The 24161-nt window shown below is 49.1% G+C and overlaps 1 protein-coding gene across 1 annotated transcript in view; it reads left to right on the top strand.

Annotated features, from left to right (window-relative positions):
- LOC119449927 (protein krueppel-like) overlaps positions 1 to 24161 on the top strand; it is a 125660-nt gene that overhangs the window by 15736 nt on the left and 85763 nt on the right. Inside the window, exon 2 of the mRNA XM_037713219.2 lies at positions 4193 to 4235. Within this exon, the coding sequence (XP_037569147.1) occupies positions 4227 to 4235 (9 nt within the window). The 5' untranslated portion in view covers positions 4193 to 4226. The remainder of the gene's footprint in view (positions 1 to 4192; positions 4236 to 24161) is intronic.

Below are 24161 nucleotides of genomic sequence, written 5' to 3'. Positions count from 1 at the left end.
CCACAGGCTCTGGACCCAATCTGCCTTCCACTGCCATTCGGGTAACAGAGCCTGCTTGTTGCATTTGATTCGAACCTTGACCTACGCCCAGCTTTTTCCATAGGAGGGCGAGTCAAACTGGTGCCACTAGAGTCCGACCGGTAGCTGGACCCGCGCTTGCTATCTATCCAGCAATGAGCCTGCATGCATCTGCAGCGCTACACCGGGTGCGTGGTGTCCGCAGTACTATTGTGCACAAAGACGCTCACTTACCGCTGTGCTTATCAATTTCAGCGACCTACCTCTGTCAAAAGAGACAATCGACCAACATAGATGTTACTTTATATCCTACTAAAAGACTGTTAAAGCACTGTTGTGCTTCTTGTGATCTACCGAATTCAGTGAATGCTTGTAGTACTTCCTGTGCGTTTTAAGCATGAAATGCATTTAGCTCCCGTTGTCGGCGACCTTCAAGAGACCTTGAACCAAAATCCAGAGCCGTTATCCGGGTACTCAAGACGAGAATGGTGCGAGATTGAAATGAGAACATCCGGGCATCGTTGCGAGAGCAAAACGAGATCATCCGGCAAATAGTCAAAACTTAAGGAAATGAGGTCTCTGGCCCCCACGTAACCCCTTGTGCAGGACCACATTACATACGCTAGTTACTGCCCAAACAAGTTTAAAAAATACATTGCTTCCGATTTCTTCCTATATTGTTCACAATATCACTCAAGCTGTATTTTCTAGTACGCTGAAGTTTAATTTGTCATTTCCAAAGCAAATACAGTGCACGATACACTTGATTGTCATCTTTTCGCGCTGAGACAGGGTTGCCTGTGCTCTTTTTAACGCCAACGGTCCGTGAGTTCCGCGGCGCCGGTTTTGCGCCGCCTCCTTCGAAAGATGGCGCCACGCTGCGTGACCAAGCCGGCACCGTCTGGCGCGCCGCGAGTGGTTGTTTGACCGAGACGAGACTTGCAACGAGGTTCAGTTAAAAACAGGTTCATTTCGGCTCAGTAAGCTTTCAGGCCGGCGTCACGGCGCCAATCTGCTTTGCCGGGAGCCATTTCATGCTTACATCTACTCTCGATTACGGCAGAGCCAGCATTTTTTCCCCTCTCTCTATCCTTCTCCCTCCTTTCTAATCCCCCTTTTCCCAACCCAGGTGCATGCAGTGTAGCAAACCGCAGACCTGCATCTGGTTTACTTTCTTGCCGTTCGTCTCTCTGTGTCTCACCCATACCAAGTGCGTGCAGTCATGGTAACCTTCCAAGAATAAACTGCTCGAGTTAGGTGGCACGTAATCAATTAGAAAGAAAGAAAGAAAGAAAGAAAGAAAGAAAGAAAGAAAGCGGGCTTAAAATTAAATTAAATTACGGGGTTTTACGTGCCAAAACCAGTTCTGATTATGAGGCACGCCGTAGTGGGGGACTCCGGAAATTTGGACCACCTGGGGTTCTTTAACGTGCACCTAAACCTAAGTACACGGGTGTTTTCGCATTTCGCCCCCATCGAAATGCGGCCCGCCGTGGCCGGGATTCGATCCCGCGACCTCGTGCTCACAGCAGCCAACACCATAGCCACTGAGCAACCGCGGCGGGTGAAAGCGGGCTTAAAGGGAAAACGTATAGCTGGATAAGACATGCACTTTATTTATCAAATAAAAATAAAATCAAGACCGTCAGTCCAGGGCTTTGCTGGCGTTATTCCTCAGTGCTTCTCTGATAAATTCCGCCAGGTAAACTAAGCCTAGATAGGTGATGGTTTGAGTCAGCCACTCAGCCGTTAATGTGGAGGAGGTGAAGCAAGTGGGTGTTGTGAAATTATAATTGTGCATGCATTGAACGCTGGCACTTTCTGACCTCTAAATCTGCCTGCCTCCTTTCACCGTGTGGTGTACGTAGGGGTTCAGTCGTTCGCATTGCGAGACCCTCCGTGGAACGTAGGAGTTATGTAAAAGTCATGAAGGGTTTATACGGGCGGCATATCAAGCGACACGTAGTCAATCGCCGAACATGCCTCGAGCCCAACTTCTGAGATAAGCTGGACTAAGTAATTGTACGAGGACCAATCGCTTTCGGGAATGCTCCCCCACCCCTCCCTTTTCTGTGTTTCATTTATCTGCATGCTCGCTGTATATACACGTTCTTGCGTTTGATGTCGTCGGTATCAAACGCAAACCACTTGTTATTTCCGCAAACGGAAGATAAGCGTTCGACGATTAGCCTGTGTTATTATCTGAAACGAGAAAAAGCGGGCGGGTCAGTTATCGGTCATAAATAATTCGTGTACGGGCGAATCAATGGTGTTGAGCGGTGAAGCGCAACGCTCCCAGTAATGTGGGTAGAAGCATGCCGTCCGTATAATTCAACATTTCCTCGGTGCCTTATGCGTAAGCCGCGGCTAAGTCTGCAGCAAGAGAGCGGGAGTTATCCAGTTTGGAACGAAAGTGACGGGATGCAAGCACTCGGACCATGCAGGCGCATTATTGCGGATCAATTCTTTACCTGACGAGTGATATGTCTTAACCGCCAAAAGTGAACGAAGATTGTTGGCGTTGAAGCTGTACTGCGTAACAAAGAGAATGCGGATAGTCATGACTGTAGTCACGACTCTAAATAAAGGTCAGGTGCATGACTATAATGCCTCTAACGACCAGAACTGCGACCCAATAACACCGCTCGCTCAATAATAGTTCTTGATACCCCCTCTCCCCTCCCCTTCGCACACGCACTTAAACAAAAGAAATAGGAGAAAGGCTGGTTTCTAGCAATTTCGTTCTCGACGTTTCTTTATGTTGTGCTGCGTGTTTTTAGAAGACTGCGTATTTCAGTATATCTACTTAAATGTTTCTATCTCCTCTTTTCTAAAGAGTAGGCAGGCGTTGTGCCCCTTCCGGTGGCAGTTGCCAGCCTGCTCCTCACTTACCCTTTCTGTCAATGTGTATATATATATATATATATATATATATATATATATATATATATATATATATATGATTTAGAAACAAATAATAATAATAATAATAATAATAATATCATCATCAGATTAGCAAAAATAAGAGATTTTGGATAAAACTTAAATAATTTTCACTGATCAAGCTTCATAGTTGTGGTAGGCGTTCGAATTGGAGCGATATCGCCGATGTGATTATCAATTACTAAAATTTCACTTAATAAATGCGCTTCCTAATTTAAGGATTTTAAGGGTAAATTAGTGTTGCATAATTTAAGTCAGCCTGTATTGAACACATTTCCTCTTCATTGCTAGACAGATTTTGGCTGGCACCAGTTTTCGGAAATACGGACTCAAAATATGCCTATTTGACTTGGAACTATGAACTTTATCTCCTATTTTTCCGCCCTTTCTGCGCCTTTTTTCTATCCACAGTGCAGGGTAGCCAACCAAGCTGGTTAACCTGATTAACCCCTCTGCCTTTCATCTCTCTCTTTCCTATATATTCACTTAATATGAAAGGCAGAGAGGTTAATAAGGTTATATATATATATATATATATATATATATATATATATATATATATATATATATATATATATATATATATATATATATATATATATACAGTGCTGCGATAACTGCGCACCTTCGGTGCTAATGATAGCCTTCAGCTCACTATAGCTTGTAGCCATTGTGAAACAGCTCCCTTTTCAACTGCGTTCAGGGATTCTCCCCAACAGGTTCACTTACGATGGCATATAGCCTTTGTCAAAAGAAACGAAGCTCCTATGGACGTATGAGTAATCCATTCTCCTTGTGCCACTCAACTTGGAAGAATGAAAACAAGTTATTTTTCGTGTCGAGAACTATTGAGCATCGCAGACAGTGGCCAGATTAGGCACCCCAGAGTCGCCTGCGGTTTCGGTCGCTGTTACTTCGTTTCTTTCTTTCTTTCTCCTCTTTCTTTCTTTCTTTCTTTTTTTTCTTTCTTTCTTTAGAATATCTGTACGTGACAGGCTCAACTGGCGGAATGCGCTGTGACGAAATGCTTAAGATGTATGTACTCTAAACCAGGCTGTGGACACGGAGACTGCCGTTTTTTTTTTCCTCGGACTCTGTGCGCTTGCTTGGCGAGAAAGCCATCAGCCTTTCTCTCTTTCCCTCCTTTTCTTCTCCCTCTGTCCCTTATTTTTTTTCTTCTACTGATTACAATTATCACACTTACCAACGTACTTTTCACTCCCCTATATAGGTGAAAAGCCACGCCAACCTGCGAGGGCTCTGCTATGCTGCTGGTGAGTGTGACGAAATGTATTCTTAAAAAAAAAAAAAAACGCTACGAAGCTTTGTTGACGAATCTCAGATACATGCGCAATAAGGTTAAACCCAGCACCACAAGGCATGTGGGCCATTTTCTCAACCAATCCTCCTTTGCCCTGCCTTGTTTGTTAATTCTGCATACTCCAGACAGATGCTGGGTTTCACCTACAATTCCAAGTGTTAATTGAGTAGATTTACTGAGGTTTCGCCGTGATTCTTATTGTATGCCTGTGCATTCGTTTGGCCATGCGTATGTGTAGTTTTTCTTACAGAACACTTAATTGTGTGTTTTTTGTTGTTTGGAAAAAAAGTGCAGCAGTACGTGCAATAGGTCAATACATTGCTTTTTTTCCCTCTTTCCTATTGCTTTCTCCCCTATTTTGGTGTACCCCCTACCTCTTTTTTTTCCGGGCATGACAGAGGTGAGGCAGCAGTGCCTTGGGCAGTTTCCATATAGACCACTCTTTTTTTCTTACTTTCATTGCGATTGTGATTTCGTGTTGGCTAGTGAAGAACTACTTGGGGTAATAATTAGTGATGTTTGTCATGCTTTCACACAAGGGAAGTGGCAGGCCAACAGTCAATGGGTTCCAGGTTACTAAAAAAAAATCATGATGTGAAAAGTCGAGGAGTAGAGAAACTCTACAAAAAAATAAAGAAAAAAGAGAAAAAAAAGAAATAAAGAACAAAATATATCTTTGTTACGCAGACAGGGCCTCGGGTTGGAAGCCTCGTATTTTTTTTTTTTTTTTAATGTTCGTACAGTATTTCTTGTTCACTTTTGTTAAGTGTGAGCTGTCTTCCTTTTCTCATTTTCTTCCCTTACGAACGAGGAACCTCAACCCTTCCGCTTGCCTCGATCCGACTTTGCGGCTTGAAGACAAAAGGGGAGCATAAATCTGCTCACGTATTAGCAGCGGCGTCTGAATCACGCTGTGCTTTGTTTTGTGGTGGGTCTTCATTGCGCGCCTTTTGAGGCGTAATTTGATTACCGCGGCGTTCAAAACAACTCCTCTTGCGCCTTATTCAAAATTGAATGACCCAGCCTGAAAAAAAGAGAGAGAGAGAGAAAGCAAAAAAAAAAAAACATTATCTAAGCAAAGTAAGCGAGCGCAGTTCTTTCGTTCCCTTTCGCTCTTTTGCTGTGGCAGAAAGCCAGTTCGGAAAGCGTCCCTAAAAAATAATAAAAATATAATGAATGAATGAATCGGAAAGAAAAATACGAAAGAAACAGAGTGTAAACAACGGCTGTAGTTTTAATTCTGCACGCGTTGTCATGGGGGGGGGCAAAAAAAGGAACTAGAATTAAGAACCGCCTCGTGCCTCTCGGTGAGCAAAATAATAACTCACGTTACAAGTATACGGTAAGCGTGTTCAACCGTAAACTAGCGCGGTGATGCTCACGTGACTCAATAATGCTAGGTGCCCGAAGGCAGTGCGGCGTGCAGTCGTTCGGAGTGGGCGATTACAGCTCCCGACCGACAACGACGCAATTAATATACGTGGCAAAAAGGAAGCGGTACTGACCGAGCGGCCCGCTTAAAAAAAGCGCGGGGACCGCGACCAGGCAGAAACTATAGCGTCCTGCGGCTGCGCCACACGGTTTTGCGAACGGGAGCTCTGCGCGTGGCATCAAGGAGTGGAAGTGCGTTCATTATACGGCTCGTTGTAGTGTGCGGGAAGTTACTGCTTTGCGCATGCGTGGATTGACGAAGGTTAATTTAACTTACTTCGCAGGGAATGGCCCGTCTATATATGATAACTTTCCTATGCGGTTTGGAAAGTGTCTGCACGTGCGTAGTTTCCCTATAAAAAGCGAACTCCGAAGCTGGCTTCTCCGCAGTAAAAGGCTTTATGGGGAGTAGCCCGCTTCGACGGTTATCTTTGTTTTGCAGACAATCGTCGGTTATTGGAATCACTGACGTGTGCTCGCAACTGAAACGTCACCTGTGATAACGTACGGTAAACTCAACGTTATAAATTGGTAAATAAGACAAATAAAGGCGCATCAGCTGGCTTGGAACTCGGATACTCTCGGTAATGTGACTGGCCCTCAACCGTTTGCAACCATGTAACATCGAGTAGCGGCATGCATGCGCTGTTAATGATTCCCGCAGTGTCGAGTATGTTGGGCGCGACGCATTCCGAACGCTGATGATGACTGCGATGTCGACTATATAGAGCATTGGCGTGAGACATGGGAGATGTCAAAGATAGCAGTGTAACGCCTTCAGACACTACACTTTGCTGTTTTAGTATATTTTGCGTTTCTCTGTTCGTGTGTTCACTTACATCTGTAATAATCAATATTTCACCTATGTGTATTTCTCTATTCTGTACATGCTGTATTGCCCCCCTTACACAATGTCCCACGAGGGCGCTGTAAGGTACTCATAAATAAAAATAAAAAATAAATGCGGAGCGAGCAGGTCAGAGGCGAGTCTTGAAGGTTGTCGAAAGTGCGCAGTTGAATCTCGGTACATCGAGAGTGATCCGCATGCTCTCCCTGTGGAACGGGACAACGTTCTGAGTACTATATCACCGTGCATTGAACAGGAACGCACAGTCGCTCCGCGCACGAAGTCGAATGTGTAAATAAGGACTCGTCTCGTTCTCTGTATTTGCATGCTGGACAGGCCCGAGATTCTCGTTGTCGGGAGCAGTGTCTCTCATAAGCAAACGCAAGACGGTTCGAAGAGGTAAAGGCGGAGTGTCTCTTCACTCGGTCTGACTAATAAGCGGCGTAAAAAATGCACCCCAGGCTCAGAACGTAAGTAAGCCGTCGCCTGCCGCGCTTCGCGAAGAGCCAAGCAGTAACTGGATTAAAACGGCGGGCGTCCTTGCTTTCGCATGCTGGTATGGCTGTCCACTTGTGCACACAATCGAATTGGGTGCATCGAGGCACTTCTTTTGCTAAGCGCATTGTATTGTGTTTGTACATTTTTTAAAATGTCGTTATTATTTTAACCACGTTGTTTCGCTTTTTTTTATTGGTTTACTTCTTCTCATCGCTGGTTCTTTTTTTTAAGTTAGGTTGTTGTTGTTGTTGTTGTTACCACGCCTTCACAAAACCTACAGCACGGTTGGATCTCATGAACAGATGCTTGGCTGAGCGAGAGGTGTCAGTGTCTCATTCACTAAGAAGATATATCACGTTTTCCGTGTGAATTGCGAGAGAAATGTGCTGGTGTCACAGCAGTTTTTATCCATGCGTAGCTTAACCGTGCGTGTTAATCTTCTGAACAAATTGTGCGCACATTAAGTAACTTGCCTTTACATATACACAAAACATTTTTTTTTTTCACCCAATTTTTTTCACGTTCTATTTTCCTCCACAACAATCGAATAAACTGCACGGATTCGCCCATACGATAGTTTGAGGTAGCAAATAGCGCTCCCCAAGTCAACCTAAATTTTGTTTGGTACGATTGTACGATTCTGTGACATGACGTCTTTGCTTATAGGCGGTACACTGTTATCACGGTAACCTTTATAGTTGCGTCCGTCTTAACATATAAAGTTGGAAACGAAGCTTGTTTTGGTGTTCTAGTTATCTATCCTGAAGTCTAAGCCTAACACCGATCGCAGCAACACTCGCACAAGCCCTTAATAAGTAACTCCGGTACCAAGTGTGCACATGTATAAAGTGAAACCTGTCGGCGAAAGTTGCTTAATATAGAATAGAACGTAGAATGAGTGAATAGAAAGTACTAAAAATTGATCCTATGAATTATACTCCGATCAATATTCCCTTTAGGCTTAACGAAGCAAAACCAAAACATCCAACCCACCGTGGCTGTCACCCAGTACACTTAAGTATTGTGTGACAAGTCACAATTGGCATCTTCAAAAAGGTTGTAGGAGCGTATCGAGGATGCCATCTATGCTGAAATAGTTTGCTAATGTGTGTTGATGTATGGCTTTACATTACAGCCTGAATAAAACCGAACAAGTATGCTCGCTCGATCGACACATCCTCAGCTCGCTATTCGCGTGTCACAAACTTCTCTTCGATTTGTTCTGGTTGTTAACCTACTCTTCATACCTTGAACTTTGTTGCTAACACTGAAAACTAGTTCGCTGAACAACATAAAGACGTATCTTTGGCCGCTTACAATTTGCACGAACTCTGCTGCATCTCGATAGTAGCTCAACATTTTTCCTTTGAATAACTTGCGCTCTTGGATGCCTTATACGTTCATCTTTTTTTAATCTTCAAGCACATTTGACAACCTTTCCTGTTCAAGGGCGCTTCGAACTGGTGCACTTAACGCGTCGGCAGTCATGAAAAATCTCGAAGCGCCCTTAACTTTAGATTACGAGCCACGTATATGTTATATTTTGCATTCGTGTGCGCCCACACAGTCCTGTCCCGTACGAGACATATTCTGTAAGAACGTATATCTTGTACATATATGGTGTCCGAAATATTCAAGAACTCACACGTGGCCTTGTCAACTGATATGTGGTGTTCTTTGAATTTAGTTATCTGTCAGGACTTCGTTTGTGCGCAAAGGCTTATTCACTCTCGCTTTATTGTTTCATTAGTTTATCCAACCAACAAAAAGAAAAAAGAAAAAAAATAAGGAAAGAAAGAGTAGCAGGCATGACTTTAATAATGTCATCGTCTATTTATTAACATCGAACCTGTCGACATTCCTACTACGAAATATCTGTTTATCAATGTACGCGTAGGTATGTTCCTGCATGCTCGCACTGGCGTGAGAGCTTTCTTAGCTGCTGTTAAGACGATGCGTACAGCTTGCAAGGAAGCTTCGGGACCATGCACATTATAGGGCAGCCATCTTGCGGCCAGAACAAACACACTGGATTTGCGAGGGCTTCCCAGTTTCTCGAATCGCGCTTCTCAGCGTAAGCAATAAACCTTCGCTCTACTTTGGCCTATTCGTCATAACCAATGGCCTGCAGTGTTGACGTTTGTACAACAACCTCGCTAAAACTGTTTCAGGAAATCACTACTCTGGCGACTTGCTGCAAACTTGTATAGCCAGAATATACAAAAATATTTTTCGCACTGTACAATCAATTTCCCGCAAGAATCAGTCTACAGCCGCTCATATGCCAAATATCGAGGCTTACAACGCCAAGCGCCGCGTGTGTCCCTGTGTGTCTTTTGTCCTGTCTTTTAATCGCACTACCGTAAACCCTTTAAGAACGCCGAAAAGTCTCAACGCTGAAAGTGGTAGCAGTTTGCACCATCTTCATGATTATAAAGCAAAACGAAAAGAGCAACATATGGAAGCAATCATGCGAAAAAGATTGCCCTTAACAATGTGAGATGTAACTGGCTATTATGATAATAGTTACAAATGCGTTTCTTAGAAATCTTGCCTCGCTGCTACCTAGTGAACGTCGTACTGCATATTTTGCTCGGCACTTACACACTCCTCTCAGGGAGCACGAACGCGTTCAAAAATGTGACAGGCTAACTGCGCTGCAAGTGTTGTAAATTCTATTATTGCATTATTTAACGTACAGTTTATTTCCTCCATCTCTTACCTTTCACTCGTTTTGCCTTTACTTTTCATTATTCTGTCTCTCTCTCTTTCTCTGTTTTCTCGGCCAGTGTTTGTATAACGACTTTCACTTCACCTCGTCTTCTGAGTGTGAAGGAGGGCGAGGACGTCCTCATTGCATGGTTCTCAATCTTCTTATAAGGTTATCTGTGTCCGCTCGTAATAGGGACTATAATTTATGTTCTTGCGAGGGATTGCGAATTCCATTGCGAGGAATTGACGTTGTTTAGTTAGTGTCGCTAACTGTCGCAGCCGCGGCGTTAACTGTCTGCGCCCTCTGATGTCTGAGAATAACACACACACGCGATCACGTTGTAACACAATGCAGTGATAGCGTTTAGTCGTGGGCCGTTGCTGGCCGAACCAGATGAAAAAAAAAAATCGCACCACGCTTTCCAACGTCGCCTGTACAGAGCTATCAGCTAACTACGCAGCCGGCTCCCTCCTGTTTGGATGTTTCTGAACGCCGCCGCGAGATGGCGACTGCGTTCGCCCTTCGCAACGTGTCGGGTCCAAATCCCACCGGGTCTCGCTGAGAGACTCCAGCGCCACCTCCGGGTCGGCGGTAACGGCGTCAGTCCTAGGCCTCCCACAGTCGGCGGAGCCGCCGTAAACACTTTCCAGATTCTCGCAATACCCTCCTCGCCGCTCCCGCCACTTCGTTTGAAAGGGGACAGACCACCAAAAAACTATATAGACAAAAAATTACTCCAAGACAGTCAAAACAGAAGAGGATATGGGAGGAGGGGGAAGGAGAGTTCATGCTGTCTGAGAAGAAATGAGATAAGCATGCCCAAAAGAAAGGGGAGCAAGGGGAATACAAGGCATGGCGGAGCTCGGAAAGGGTGTTCGGGCAGTCTGGAAAGGGTGTTGCGTTCATGCAGAAAGGGGGAGTCGAGACAGGGGAGGGGGGTGTCAGGAAGCGAAAACCAGTTTCCTCTTGGGGAATGAGCGATACACTTGCGTCGGCAAGAAAAAAAAGACGAGAGAGAAAGAGAGAGATAAAAAAATTATATAGGTTCAAAATGCCGTATACAGAGGAAAAGAAAGCGCCGTGCTTGAAAGCAGCGCGCTGCGATGAGAAGGTCACTTGCAGCCTTGGAGGGTTCGACGAACTTTGCAAGCAGAAGCGGCTTGCCCAAGACGATCCTCTCTCTCCCTCGGAGAGGGGGGGTGGGAAAGACCACAAGTGTAACAAGTTGCCGCAGAAGAAGAACGTTTACAAAAGAAGTAGAAGAAGAGTGTGGTAAAGGCGCGGCGAGAGTAGTCCGGTCCTGGTGCAAGTCCTCGCATCGGGCGGCCATGATGGCGGGAAGAAAGGGAAAACCCATTTTCTTGCGACCTGAGCGCGCTCGGCGTGAAGCCGTGACCTGACGAATGCACTTGTCTCGGCTTGGAACGCAGACGCGGCGTGGCCGTTGGTATGCCGCCATTCCCGGCTTAGACATGGTGGCCGGCCTGCCCTCCCGCCAGCCTTGCGTCTCGGCCTGCTTGTCACGCAGCAAGGCGTCCTGTCCACATGAGAAGTGGGGACTAGCGGTTAAGCGCAGCAGGCTGAACATCGCCTCACCAAAACCCGGGAGTAGTAAACTAGCGAGTGGAGTGGTTGTCCGCTGCGTGCGGTCTGCGTTTAACTGTTGGCGAGGGGGATGTTCCAGTTGGAGGAGTGAGTACATTTCGGCGAGGCCGTGCAACTGTTTAAATGGCTTGACGTTTGGCAAATGAAAACGTTTATGTACGCGAATGACCTTCCTGTTCATGATACTGCGGGTTGTCACGGCTTGAAAAGGGCACCGAAGCCGAGTGGTCTAAAAGCCTTTTACACCGCATGTAAATGTAAATGAAATCATGAGCGACGTGTGGTTTAGGCTGCATGCAAGAACAATGCAGAAGGCGAAGGAAGTTCCATGAAAGAAAAAGGGTAAACATTTTCAACTATTTCCCTCCCAGAAAAAAGAAATTGAACAGAACGTTAAGCCTATAACGGTCGTGACGCCGACCGGAACGACAAACGACACAATAAAACGCACGTTGTAATGATGAAGACTGAATAACAGATGACACACTTATAATTAAACGGCATGTAATGCCTAACTCGAGTTACGATGGCCGCTACCGAATTAATGCACAGGCAGATTAGGCTATACCTGGAGCCACGAATGATGATACAGATCGCACTGGAAGAGTGCCTGGAACATGCAGGTCTAACGACCACCCGTAGGCTGACAAAGGTATATATAAGCAACGTGTGCTCAATGCCGAAATGTCCGTTACAGCACGAGCCTTTCGATACTCTTGATTTAATTTAGTATAATGAAGGACTCTGGTGGTACACCCTCCATGGAGACTTGCAGACAGTTTCGCATTGGAGAAGTTAACTCGTGGGAGCTGACTTTAGCTAGCGTTATTAAAGCAAGGGTGATGCACCTCATTCACACGGACAACTTCGAGTGTGCAGTGTCGACAGTGTAGTACGTCTTATAGCTACTTGTGTATGGCATGGTGATCTGTGCTATACGTGTGGCCCTGGTACACATGGGTAAACGCTGTCGTCACAAAATTTTCGCACAAGAACACACACACACAACAACAACAAAGAATCCTCTTACTCCACTGCTCCTTTTCTTTCTTGGCTCCCACTTACTGCACAGGACAGAGAAAACCAGCGCGAGCGACTTCCCTCTTCTGAATCGCCGCTGACTATTTCCGTTCGTTAAAAAACTAGTAAAAACAACCAGCGTCTCGAATCGCCGTAGCAGCGGCTTTCCTTTCGATAATTCACGCTCTCTCCGAGAATTTCCACGGCAGCCCGTTTGAGGACAACGCGTGGATGTTACGTTTTCCGGCCGTTATATGCTGATTTGGGAGTAACAACACAGCACGGGAAAACGCACGCGCCTTCGGCGCACAATGCCCACTGTTTCTGCTGCGTGCTGTTCGAACTCGCAGTGACCTTTGACCCCGTGGCTGGATTTTGCGAGTCTCGAAAAGTTCACTGCCCTCCCCGCGCGCGTTGCAGACTTTGCAGTGCCCGTTAGGCTGCTATTCCTCCCCACGCAGATGAGCGACCGACAACGCCTTGGGCGTGCTGCCACCAAACCTCGCATCATTGTACTCCACACCCGCTTGATTTCCAGGAACGCGCCGATCGACATCCTCCGTTGGTTTGCCCGAATTTATCAAGGCGCAGGTATCTAATGTGCACGGGCCCAACACAGACCCGTGGAAGCGCCCGAAGCGTGCGTGTCAGCGTTCTATCGTTTTTTCTATTTTTTTCTTGTTAATTCTTCAAAAAAATTTCGATTTCTATAGCCATCATTGAAAGCCTGCATAGTATAGCAGCGCGTTGGCGCTGGGCGAACTGGTGACCCACAGGGTTCACTCACTTTTCGGGGAAAAATGTCGCTCTCTCGCTGGCGGGTGCTACTGGCAATTTTTATTCAACGACTCTTTGTGTCAACTCTGAGAGTGCAAAAGAAAAAAAAAGTTAGTTTTCCTTTTTTTGGATATACTCTCCCAAAAAAAGTGAGAGGGCATTTGTCTTGCCCGATTTTGCTTCCTTTCACAGGGCAGGGGTCCGCCGGAGAACGGACGGAGTGTGTGTGTGTGTTGCTCTGTTGCAGACCCCACGCCCCATTCCGGAACGAAAAGGAAGAAAAGAAAAGAACAGGGGTCTGGAGAGGGGAGGGTGTTTGTCGGCGGCAAGAAAAATAAATATGTAACGACGTAACAGAAAGCAAGAAGAGAGCGATGGAGAAGTCCAGAGCAATGTCTGCTCTGCAGGAGCACTGTGCTTCGCTCGCCTCTCTGGGCGGTGGTGGGCCTGGCTACCCCGATGAGCCAAGAATCGAGAGAGGGTTTTGGTGGGGAGGACGACTGGCGGTAAGCTTACGCTGAGTTTCTCCCCTTCCTTTCTTCCCCCTCGACGCAACAACAGGACAGGCATGAAGGAAGAGGCTGTAGGGGGGGTCTGAAAGCGCCCCCCCCCCCCTCCCCGTCAACGTCGGGCGTTTCGGGAGGGGCTCCAGTTCGTCGACCTTTCCTTTCCGCGCCGATTCAAGGTCGTCCTCCCGCGAAACCTCCTCAACGGGGTCGACCACTCTTGCGTCACGGGAAGCCGCCGCCGTTCGACGGGCCACGCAACAGCAGTCGCTTGAAAAGAAAGAAAGGTAGAAGAGATCGGGCAGACTGCCGACGTGCGCGCGCGAGGTGCAGCCGCCGTTGCCTTCCCCGGTCGGGAGGGCTCGAACGGCGGCCTCGTCCCTTGGCCCTGCGAGGTCGAAAGAAAAAGTGGTGGCGACGGTGGTTGCGGGGAAGAGGTGGAGGGGGGGATAAAAAACAAGACCGGGGCTAGACTGCGGGGAGACGCCCAGCGACCGGCGGCGCGTTGTGTAAGGTCACAAAGGCGTCGTCGGTGGCCACGCCGGGGTAGACACACAGCAGACATCTGCCGCTGATTGGCCGGCGGCGGCCTGCGCGCGCGCGTCCGCGCTATGACGGGCAGTGTGGCGGCGCACGCTTCCACGATTCTGGCGGCGTTCTTGACCGATATGATTAATAGTGGATGCGGCCCGGGGATCCCGCGGCCAATATGTATACGGCGCGGACAATTCCGATCTGGCCCGCTTTATAATGGGACAGCACGCGGTGTGCCTGAATGGCGTCGCGTCGCTGGCTCCCGGCCGAGAGAGATCGACGCGACATAGACCTTGTCCCCTCGTTTATTTCTGCCTTGACTTCGCTGTTGTTCACCGCATTCTTTGCTGTCTTTCTCACTTTTTTTTCACCATGATTTCGTTGTTGCTCTCACGCGCGCCGCTTGTTCCTGCGATCCCGATCAGTCACTGTCACGTGACACACGTCCCAGTTGCGCAACACGAGTGACCCGAATGATATGGTTAGCAAGAGAAACGGTTAAGGGAATTCGTTGCTCTGCGGTGGTGTCACAGTTCGCGCAGGGCATTGGCCTCGCGTCGCGCTAGTCATCTGGTATTGGGAAGGGGGAGGGGAGAGCCGATGTCACGCGCTCGGTGAGATAGATGTATATGCTGCTGCGATGGGCCTGGAGCTGCAGCGGGATGGGGGGAGGGGGGGAGCACGCGCTGTCGGTGCCCCTTGAAGCGGGTCGGGCGACTCTAAATTTTAATACGTTAGGCCGCTGTTCGGAATCCAGAGTTGGGTCCCGTCCCGCCACTTCTCTCCCTTGGCTGTGTGGATGATGCGGTCAGCATGGTCCTTTCCGGTCATTTCTCACTGCCTATAAGGGTATGCGCAATAACCGAATTGAACTTCGTTAGCCCGTTTACAATCCTCACTGCGTTTACAGGACGCAACTGTTGACGACAGAGGCTTTGTGGGAACAGGGTGCTTCGAACGGCTCTGGTGAAACTTTCCGAAACGGGCAGCCGGCCATCCGCCAGTTGCACCGAGGGCCTTTCGTTATCTGTCGGGTGCGTGCCGAGAGGATAACCCCTTGGCCCTGTTGTAAACTGAACGGGTCAAAAGTTACCAGAAAGCACGCAACGTCTTTCCCTTGCGTTTATCTCGTCGGATCTTATCTTTTTCCCAAGTGTGTCTGCTTTGCAAGTGGGGTACGTTCAGCGCCGAAGAAAGCTTGCTCCACAGCACAAGTTTCGGTGTTCCCGGCAGGCCTCTAGATAGCCGAGAAAGTTGCGGTGCCCTCGGGAAGGCGGCCTCGGCCAGTTCTATCTCGTTGTGTTCTTGCACGACATTTGCTTCGTAATGCGCATCTTCAAGCGGTCACGTCGTGTATGTGTCTCGGAACACCTTGACGAAGTCGATCTTGACTCACAGACTGCTCACGTTGGCTCAACTGAATTTCCCTGACAGGTCCGGAATGCATTGATGCGGCGCCTACGAAGAAACCAAGTCAAGGCAAGTGTGTATATGGTGCCTTGCGTGTCCGAACACGCAAGTAATGATGTAGATAATCATATATTATGAACGTTGGTGGGTATCGTGGAATAATATATCTGGTTAAGCTCCGCAGGGAATGCAGTGTCCAGCCGCTAGGTGGCCATTGCTTGGCAGTTGATAATGCATATAATGTAGTATGCTGTAGTAAGATGGATATTACGGCACCCCTTCGTATGCCACAAAGGTTCAACTAGGAGAGGTTGCGCATAAAGATGCGTTGTAATTTGCAAGAAAAAAAGCAAACATCAAGGCAAAACTATATTCCGAGTTGTGAGGCTTGCTGAGAAAGATCTTATGACGTATACTGACGGAACAGCAGGCCCAGACGTTTTGAGACTTGCTGCGCATAGCAACACCGCCAGCCAGCCATCATGGCGGGCGCAACTGGAGCAGAGAGCGTCGGGCACCGTGGGGGTGCCCAGCTAAGAACACTCATCAACGCAGTGGTTATCTGTGGCTTTCTCTCAGCGATACTCTCCCCTTTCTTCCAAAACCTGTTCTGTTTCCGAGAGAGAGACAGAAGCCGAAAAGAAAGGAAAGCGGGTGTTGCAAGATGGGGGATGGCGAGGGACTCTGTCATCGCGTTCCGGGCCACCACTGACCGCGACCATCCACGGAGGAGGAGAGCTTCGCAGACAAGTCTGCCGCTGCCGTGCGCACAAACTGGGACCCGAAGGGCGCAGAGGAGGCCGCCGATGGGGGAAGTTTGAGAGGCGAAGGGTTCGGCTCGGGTTAAGGAAGCTCGAAGCAGGAACTCATCTCGCGTGGTGGGGCAAAAAAAAAAAAAAAAAAAAAAAAAAAAAAAAAAAAGAAGGGGGTCGAAGGTTTCCCAGCCAACTCTTTGAGAAGACATTCCCAGACGGGGTGAGGGTGGAGGCATGTTGTCCCCCCCCCCCCCCCCCCCCGCGGGGTAGAGAGGCTGAAAGGGTGACCTAGTTCCGGGACTCCCCACCGCACCTTCCCCATTGTCGGACCTCTCTTCGCACCCCTCCGTCTGGCGCTCGAAATCCTTTCTTTTCTCCGAAGGCGGCTTCCCCCTTTCCTTGCAGGACAGAGAGGGCTGCTTGTCTGGCTGGCCCCGACCCTGTTTACGGAAGTCTGGACTCCAGGTGTCCCTTGTGCCACCCTGCACAGAAAAAAAAATAAAATAAACTGCAATGGGTGAATAGGAAAGGACAAGCGTTCCTTCTAGGTCACGGGGCTGGTGGCCCACCGCGGGAACCCCGCGACGCTGACAACGTCCGAGCGAAGCGGTGGCAGAGTCCGAGGCTGCCCGATGAGTTTGGGGGGCGAGGGTAGCTCGTTCAGTTCTTTTATTATTATTATCATTTTTCTTCGAACGAGAAATCACTTCCCCGGGCGAGTGCGCCTTTTCTAGCGGCCCTTTGTTCGGAGCGCGGAAAATTCACCGCCACCCGCGTCTGCCTAGGCGCGTCTCGGGAAGCCAGCCGCGCGGTCATATGCGCCTGTTTGAAGGTATGTACACGTTGCTAACGTGGTTAGACCAAACGTCGGACCGTCGCATCAGCCTGTTCGAAGTTATCACACTTGCTGTTGAAACGAAGAAAATGCAGGCCTACCATCAGCGTCTACCTCGCGGTGTTTTTTGATCGCTGCATGCTATATATGACGTTCTTGACTTTAAGTATTGCAACTTACAGCAATATGGTTATCAGGTGAATGATGCCTTCAATGACATTGTGCAACAAGGAGTAGAAACGTGACAATCAGGGACGCGATTTTGCCGGCGAGCAAGTAACGAAGTGTAGTCGGGAGCTAAACGCACAAGTTTGGTCGTCCGCACATCTGCCATTGTCGCACAGAAAGCTGTACACTTCCACGGAACCTGGAACGCGCGCTTGCCTTGCGCGAAAGCGCCCGGGCTTCCCCTGTTCGCCGACGCGTCCCAGCAGCTGCGGCGCCCGCCACGCCTTGCACGAACTCCTACGCGAGAGCAGTAACGAAAGCAAGGCCCAAAAAGACTGAGGTGAAAATTGCGTGACCGCGTGCGTGCCACTTTAACCCGTGCTCCTGCTGCTGATATACTGCAAAACTAAGCAACTGGGCAGTGGACGCTGCTCACGAAGCCCGCATGGATGTACCGAAAAGGGGCACCGATTCTGAAGGGAAGTGGGTTCTCGACCTTTACTATAACGCGGTGTCCGATGCCCATGGGGAGAGGCCAGCTGGTGCTGTCAGCCACGGAAACTGCGGCGCACGAGGTGGCCGGGTCTTCCGTGGCCGTGCAAGCTTCGGAATGAGGGGCAAGCAAGCGCTCCGGCTGCGGTAAGAAGGTGGCGGCAGTATGCTCGTCGGGGCCACGATGCCCGAGAGAGAAAGAGAGAGCTTGGCCGAGAAGACCCCCGGCTCAAAGGGGGCGCCCAGAAATAGCCGCGCGCATGGGGCCCCGCGCTGGGGACGTCCCCGCGCCGCGGCCTCAACTCTTGCTGCCCCGGAAATAGCCTTCGCTGCTGCACCCTGGGCACCGTCGACACTTCCGTCTCCTCTGTTTGCCCCCCTTGCCATGGCCGGTGCAGGGGAACAAACACATACACGCGGCCGGCCGCTCTCCAGAGAGCGCACAGTGGCTGTTTGGTGCCATAGCCTTCCTCCTGGGAGCGCGCACCGGCGATGCTGGGTGTCTGTCCGATGCGTTTGATATGGTTAAGGCTAAGAAACACAGCGATAACTGTTGGGAGTATTGCATCCGTGTACTCGTAGCTCCTGTCGAAAATATCGCGTTTATTTGAAGCAACCACCTGAAAATGCAACTCTCAATGTCTCATCCCACGATTCAATCCTTGGTGGGCGACACGGGATACATTGTTGGCGTCATGCCGTCATTGTCATCTTGTCGTCGTCGTCCTCATCCTTGTCTTCGGTCTATACATAACGCTCTTTACTTAAGTCATTTGTTTGATAGGCCGTCCACATTTTTTAATTTCTTTTCTCTATCTCTTCTCTTTCTTGTAAGATGTAAGATCCGACACTGCAGCAAGCATGCAAAAGGACAGAGCAAGGACCGGAACGATATGACTGCGCTGTTCATATTTTATTGTTAACTGAAGCTTTGTGGCGCAAGAGCAGCAAAACCATCCCCTTACCCTTCCCCCAGTGCAGGGTAGCAAACGAGAATCTTGTCCGGTTAACCTCCCTGCCTTTCTCATCCCATTTATCTCACTCTCATAAAACATCACAGCAATACTATAAGCAGATCTCCGCGGCTCAAGAACATGCATGTCCACTTGGCAACCAGACTATATGAGGAATACATCATACATCTTGAAAGTGCTGGTGCTTTTGTCCACAAATAGATATAAAATTTTGGGATGTCGTCCAAATGAATGCACCAACAGATGCATATACATAGCAGAAACGTAATGAGGAGTCACAAGGTGGAGCATATTAAAGAGGGTGAGAAGTGTGAAGGAATACTGATACAGTCAAAGGCTCTTGACCCAAAGTAAGAAAAGTGGCGCGCAGCCATGCGTCGCCGGCATCGAAAGTTGACTCTGCGCCCGGATGGAACGTCCTTGCATCATATTTACAGCTCAAGACGTCTGGCGTCGCAAGGTCGCGCAGCGAAAGCAACCGACGCCAGTTGCTCTCCCCAGGCGAGGAGGGCGGTAAGTGTTCGAGGTGAAAGCACAGAGAGCGGTGTCGGTGCGTTGCAACGTCCACCGCTTATCGCCGGACGGACAACGTCTCGACGCCCTCTCGGCGTCGGCCGCTGAGCGCGTTGAACCTCGTTCCCGAGCACGCGGTTATCTTCTCAGCCCTTGCTGTCCCGATGACCGAAAACGACGCCGAGTCAACGAAGCAACAGGCGAAAGGAGGGAGGAGAAAACGGAACCCTCTATATACTTAGGCCGGAAGTGGACGGCTAGCACCCGCATTTCTGGCGCAACGGAAAAAAGCGAACAGCATCGCCTCTATAGTTCAGCGGGCCGCGTTTTCCGAGAAAAACACGGTACCCCCGCCCGCTCGAGGAGGCGGGCGCGCGCGTCGGGTGCATCTTGTGCTTTCGCCGCCGTCGCCGGCGGCTCGGTGGTTGTGCGCATGGGAACCGAAGGGCTGCAGTAATTGTCCCGTGTCGACCCCGTCAGCAAGGGGCCTGCCCCGGAGTATACGCGTAGGGCATATGGAGGCGCTCGCGTTCTGTGGGCTCGGGGCTTCTTCAGGTAGTTGACCCAAATTTGGCGGCTGGAGCGGCGGCTGCGGGACTCCCCCCTTTCGGTGCTGGCGGGGTTCGTGCCGAGGAGCGGGCGGAAGGGTTGGCTCCCCCGAAAATACCCGTCCTCGCGCGCGCTCCTGCAGCCGGGTTGAGGCGGTGGTGGTGGCGGGGGGGTCGCGGCGGTGCTGGTAGTGGGGGGCCCCCGGGAAAGGGTTGTGCGGGAGAAGCGGCGCGGCGCGTCAGTCGTTCGTCGGCATGCCAGGCCGCCGGGCCCGGCCGCCGGCGGCTCCTCAACGGCGTTGCTGCTGCTCCCCATCGTCGTCACCGCCGCTGCTGCAGCGCTACCGCTCCAGCGGCCACCGCGCAGGGAGAGCGACCTTCTTCGTTGGACCAGGTGAGGAGCGACGGCCGCGCTTCGGCTTCCCCCTTGAGGGACATTGCTCCGGTTACTCTTACTGCTCGCGATGGACGTTGGCTGCGCTGCGGCTCGTGACGATCGCTCTTTAATTGCGTCGCTGCTGCCGGGGAGGTCTCTGTAGGTACACATCCTTTTTACGACAGGGTGGTACAGTTTACCGTGAACGAAGCTACGTACAGAGCGTGTTTTTAAAGCGTCTCTCTTTCTTGCTTACTTCATTTCTTTCTTTCTTTCTCTCTTTCTTTCTTAATGAAGTATAGTCCAGCATGACGTCTTTGGCGGTGGCGAACAGTACTGGAGACTTCTATTAAATGGAGAATTCTAGCTACAATCTTCAAATTAGCGTCTGCCTTCCGCCTCGGACCATGGCAGAACCCCGCCATCTGTCGCGAAGCCCCGTAGCTCAGAGGTCAGGGCCAGCGCTGGTCGAATGCTCTGGGTTAGCTTTACGAGTGGTTGCGGTGGGCTGGTTTTGATGCACGGTTGGGTTGCATTCCCTTTGGGTTCGCCGCCTGCAACGAAATGTGAAAGTGATCAAATTTTGGCCATTGTTTGCTTTACCTGTCTAGCAATTGCTACGTTCACATTTCATTACTATGGTAATCACGTTCGTTCCCAGCGAGCGGTTGCAACTTGCTTATTGCTTATTCCTGGGGCGCATATACCGAAAATCCCCAGCATCGCTCTTCATGAAAGCGGTGCATGGGCCTCCAATGACGCACATGACGTCACATGTAACCTCTGATCAGTATTGGCCTCTATATTCTAGATTCCCATCCCCCCCCCCTTTTTTTTTTCCCTCCGACGAATGAAATCGCTTTCTTGCTGCAACTGCTGCATAGTATAGCTACAGGTTATGTTTCTACGTTCAGATTGTTTACGCATCTTGTTATAACGTGGCACAAGCCTATCTGAGCTATGCTGGTTCTTCCGGATTGCGCTTCGACAGTAACACAACGTCGAGCGTTATACGTCGTCGAACCACGAGCGTCGTCGAGCTGCCTGTTCCTCATTTACAATGACGCCTTTTCGAGCGCGTTGTTCTGGCTGTAACCTTTCCCAGCGCGCGCGTCATTAGCTTTAACCTTTTCAGGTCATCAGCAATCGCTGAGGTTTGGTAAGGCAGTGAACACTCATCACCGCGAAAAGCATGCAGCTGACAAACGATCCAGTTTAATGCTAAAAGCCAAATGGCGGACAAATGAGGCGTACGTGCGCCGGAAGCCCTTTTGTTTTCCTTCTTCTTTCTCTACCGCTCTCTTTACGTGAGCGTGGGTATTACAAGACGTGGTACTGACTCATAGCAAACGTAAAATGACCTTGAAACGTGGTTTGCAGGGGTCATTGAAAATGACGGGCACTGGACGCTCCAAAGAAAATTCTGGAACATTATACCACGCTTGCCCTTCAATAAAATAACCATAGGCGGAATCAGATATTTAGGAGGTTTTAGGCAGCTGAGAAAAAGGCCATGCTTTGGTCACTAAACAAAGAAAGGAGTATACAGGATAGCACGCAACAGGGTATACATCGCGCATGCCCAGTCACCGGTCGAAAAGTGCGCTATAAGCGGGAGAGAGCAATTTAAGGTCGTCAACATGTTGGTTGCATTATACAGCACGGATACGCTGCCTTCAGAGCATAACGCCAAGCTTTGCTGCGGTGGCGATCGATACGAACACTTGTTTTATGCAGTAGCAAGCGAGTTCACGCGCATTTGTCTAAGGCCTGCGGACTCTGTCGAAAGTTTATAAGACACGTAGCGCGTTACACTGTCACCTGACATTGTATATAAGAGGCCTCGCGTACACTGTAAGATAGCTTACACCCTTAAAAGCGAATAAGCGTGTAAATCTGTCTATTACTCGCACCCTTGCATCCAAAAATGGTGTAGGGTGTGAGTTATATACAAATGTATGCCCTTTTTTCACTTTTAAGGGTGTAATTATTTTACCTTGAAAGCACGCCTATACTCCTCAAATTCAAGTTCAAGAAGGTGAGGAGCACTGCACCACTCGAACTCTGAGGCATCGCGGCGAGATAAGTTATGTGCAGTACGTGGCACGGACATGCGGATGTGGGCACGCGCGTATAGGTTTATACATTTTTGACGCAAACTGGATTGGTATTTCACAATGGCAGTTATATGCATGAGCGGCTGCGACGTTAATTGCCATTTGATTTCCATAAATCTCCATGAACTTGCGGAACTTGATAATTGTACTGCAATGCTGTGCGCAGCGCACCTTTGTGCGGTTCAGTATACAGCACGCCAAGTATGTTGCAAGTATTTTACTCAAGATGTTTTTTTTTTTATTCTATTTCTATAACCAGTCTTGCCGAGTGGCCGACTATGCGAGGGGGGGGGGATTCAGGTCATTCAATGACGAATGACAAAAATGTTTTTAAAAAGGTAGCATTATTATTCCAAAATACGGCCCAAAATCTCCACAGCGTTGACCAGCTTTGCACGCCAATGTCACCAAAAAGGCAGTCACGTAGTTTCTTTCACGGTATCCGAGGTATTGGAGCCAGCAGTGAGCGCGATCGCCGAACAGGCATGGCTCCTGAATGGCGAACGATGTTTGAACCAGCCCGTGTATGCTTCTGGAGCAGATCTGTCTTGCGTCACGCAAGTGAACGAGCTTGAAAGTGCGGACATCACGTTGACGAGTCGATGCTGCTGGTGGTTATGCACGCGGCTCGCTCGACTGGGGCTTTTCCACTGCTTCCCGAGCCTCTCGTATAATTGCCTCCGGACATCCGTTAGTGCAAGCGCTCTATAGTCGGTGTGAACTGAGGCAACCCATAAATGGACGAGTCTCATGTGCCAGCTCGTGGAATCATCGTGGTAAAAAAGTGGTGCCCGCCGTCCTTGGGGTGTCATGCGCGGGTTCGTAAAAACTTGCGACGGGACAAAGGCTACCATATATATACCATCGGCTTCGTTCTTTCGGCCGCTTCCGGTCGGGCTTCCTTCCGGTCAATTCACGCGGACCCTCCTGAGATGCTCACCCCCCTCTCCGCCGCGTCTACTCGTGCGACACTTTTTTCTTCTCCCTTTCCACATTTTTTTCTTTATGACTGCGGCGGAAAACGACACGTGACTCAGGTGTCTTGTATATATACACACACACCAGCGGAGCAACGCTTCATCAGCTCTGGACTGGTATTCATCTGAGAACCTTATCAACATTTCTTGGTGAAAACCAAAAACAAAAAGGAAGTGAGAGGATGCAGTTCAAGCACATTTGAATTTCGCGCGCAGGCCGCGGCACGCGTGACGTCAGTGTGCCATCATGCGTGCCGCGGTGTGGACGTTATGTAAGGATAATGGCGGCTTTCTCGTCTAATTGGTTCTGTTTTATGCAAGAAAGTCACCAAATATTGTTGGTACTGGGTCCTTGCTCTTTCAAGCGCCAAGTAACGTTTCTTTGATAAGCAGTTTTTTTTTTGTATAATTGCTCGATAGACGTCACTGTGACTTAATTCTATTGAAGATCCGTGACGTAACGTGCTCTTGGTGCAGGAAATTGAAGGTGGCGTCTCCACCGGTAGTTCATCGCGTTTTCTCGCATGACCAAACTTCCACTCATCTTAAGCTCACTTATTTTGTACTTTAGAAACGTGATATGCTATATCTGTCTGAACTTATTAATCTTCTAAGGCGTCCCCAACACCACAGTGTGTGCGCCAATACCTTAGTTTCCGGAGAAATTTTAGTCGTACCGCCTTAATGCAGGTGCCAAAAATCATCAGAACGTTCACGCTCTTCTACACACTTTCTTTTCCCATTTGAATTCAAGAATCAGTGTATGACTGCTTCACAATAGAC

This window comes from Dermacentor silvarum, chromosome 4 (assembly GCF_013339745.2).
Source record: "Dermacentor silvarum isolate Dsil-2018 chromosome 4, BIME_Dsil_1.4, whole genome shotgun sequence".
Classification (NCBI taxonomy): domain Eukaryota; kingdom Metazoa; phylum Arthropoda; class Arachnida; order Ixodida; family Ixodidae; genus Dermacentor; species Dermacentor silvarum.
Note: the sequence above shows the minus strand (reverse complement) of the source record. Positions and strands in the feature narration are given on the sequence as shown.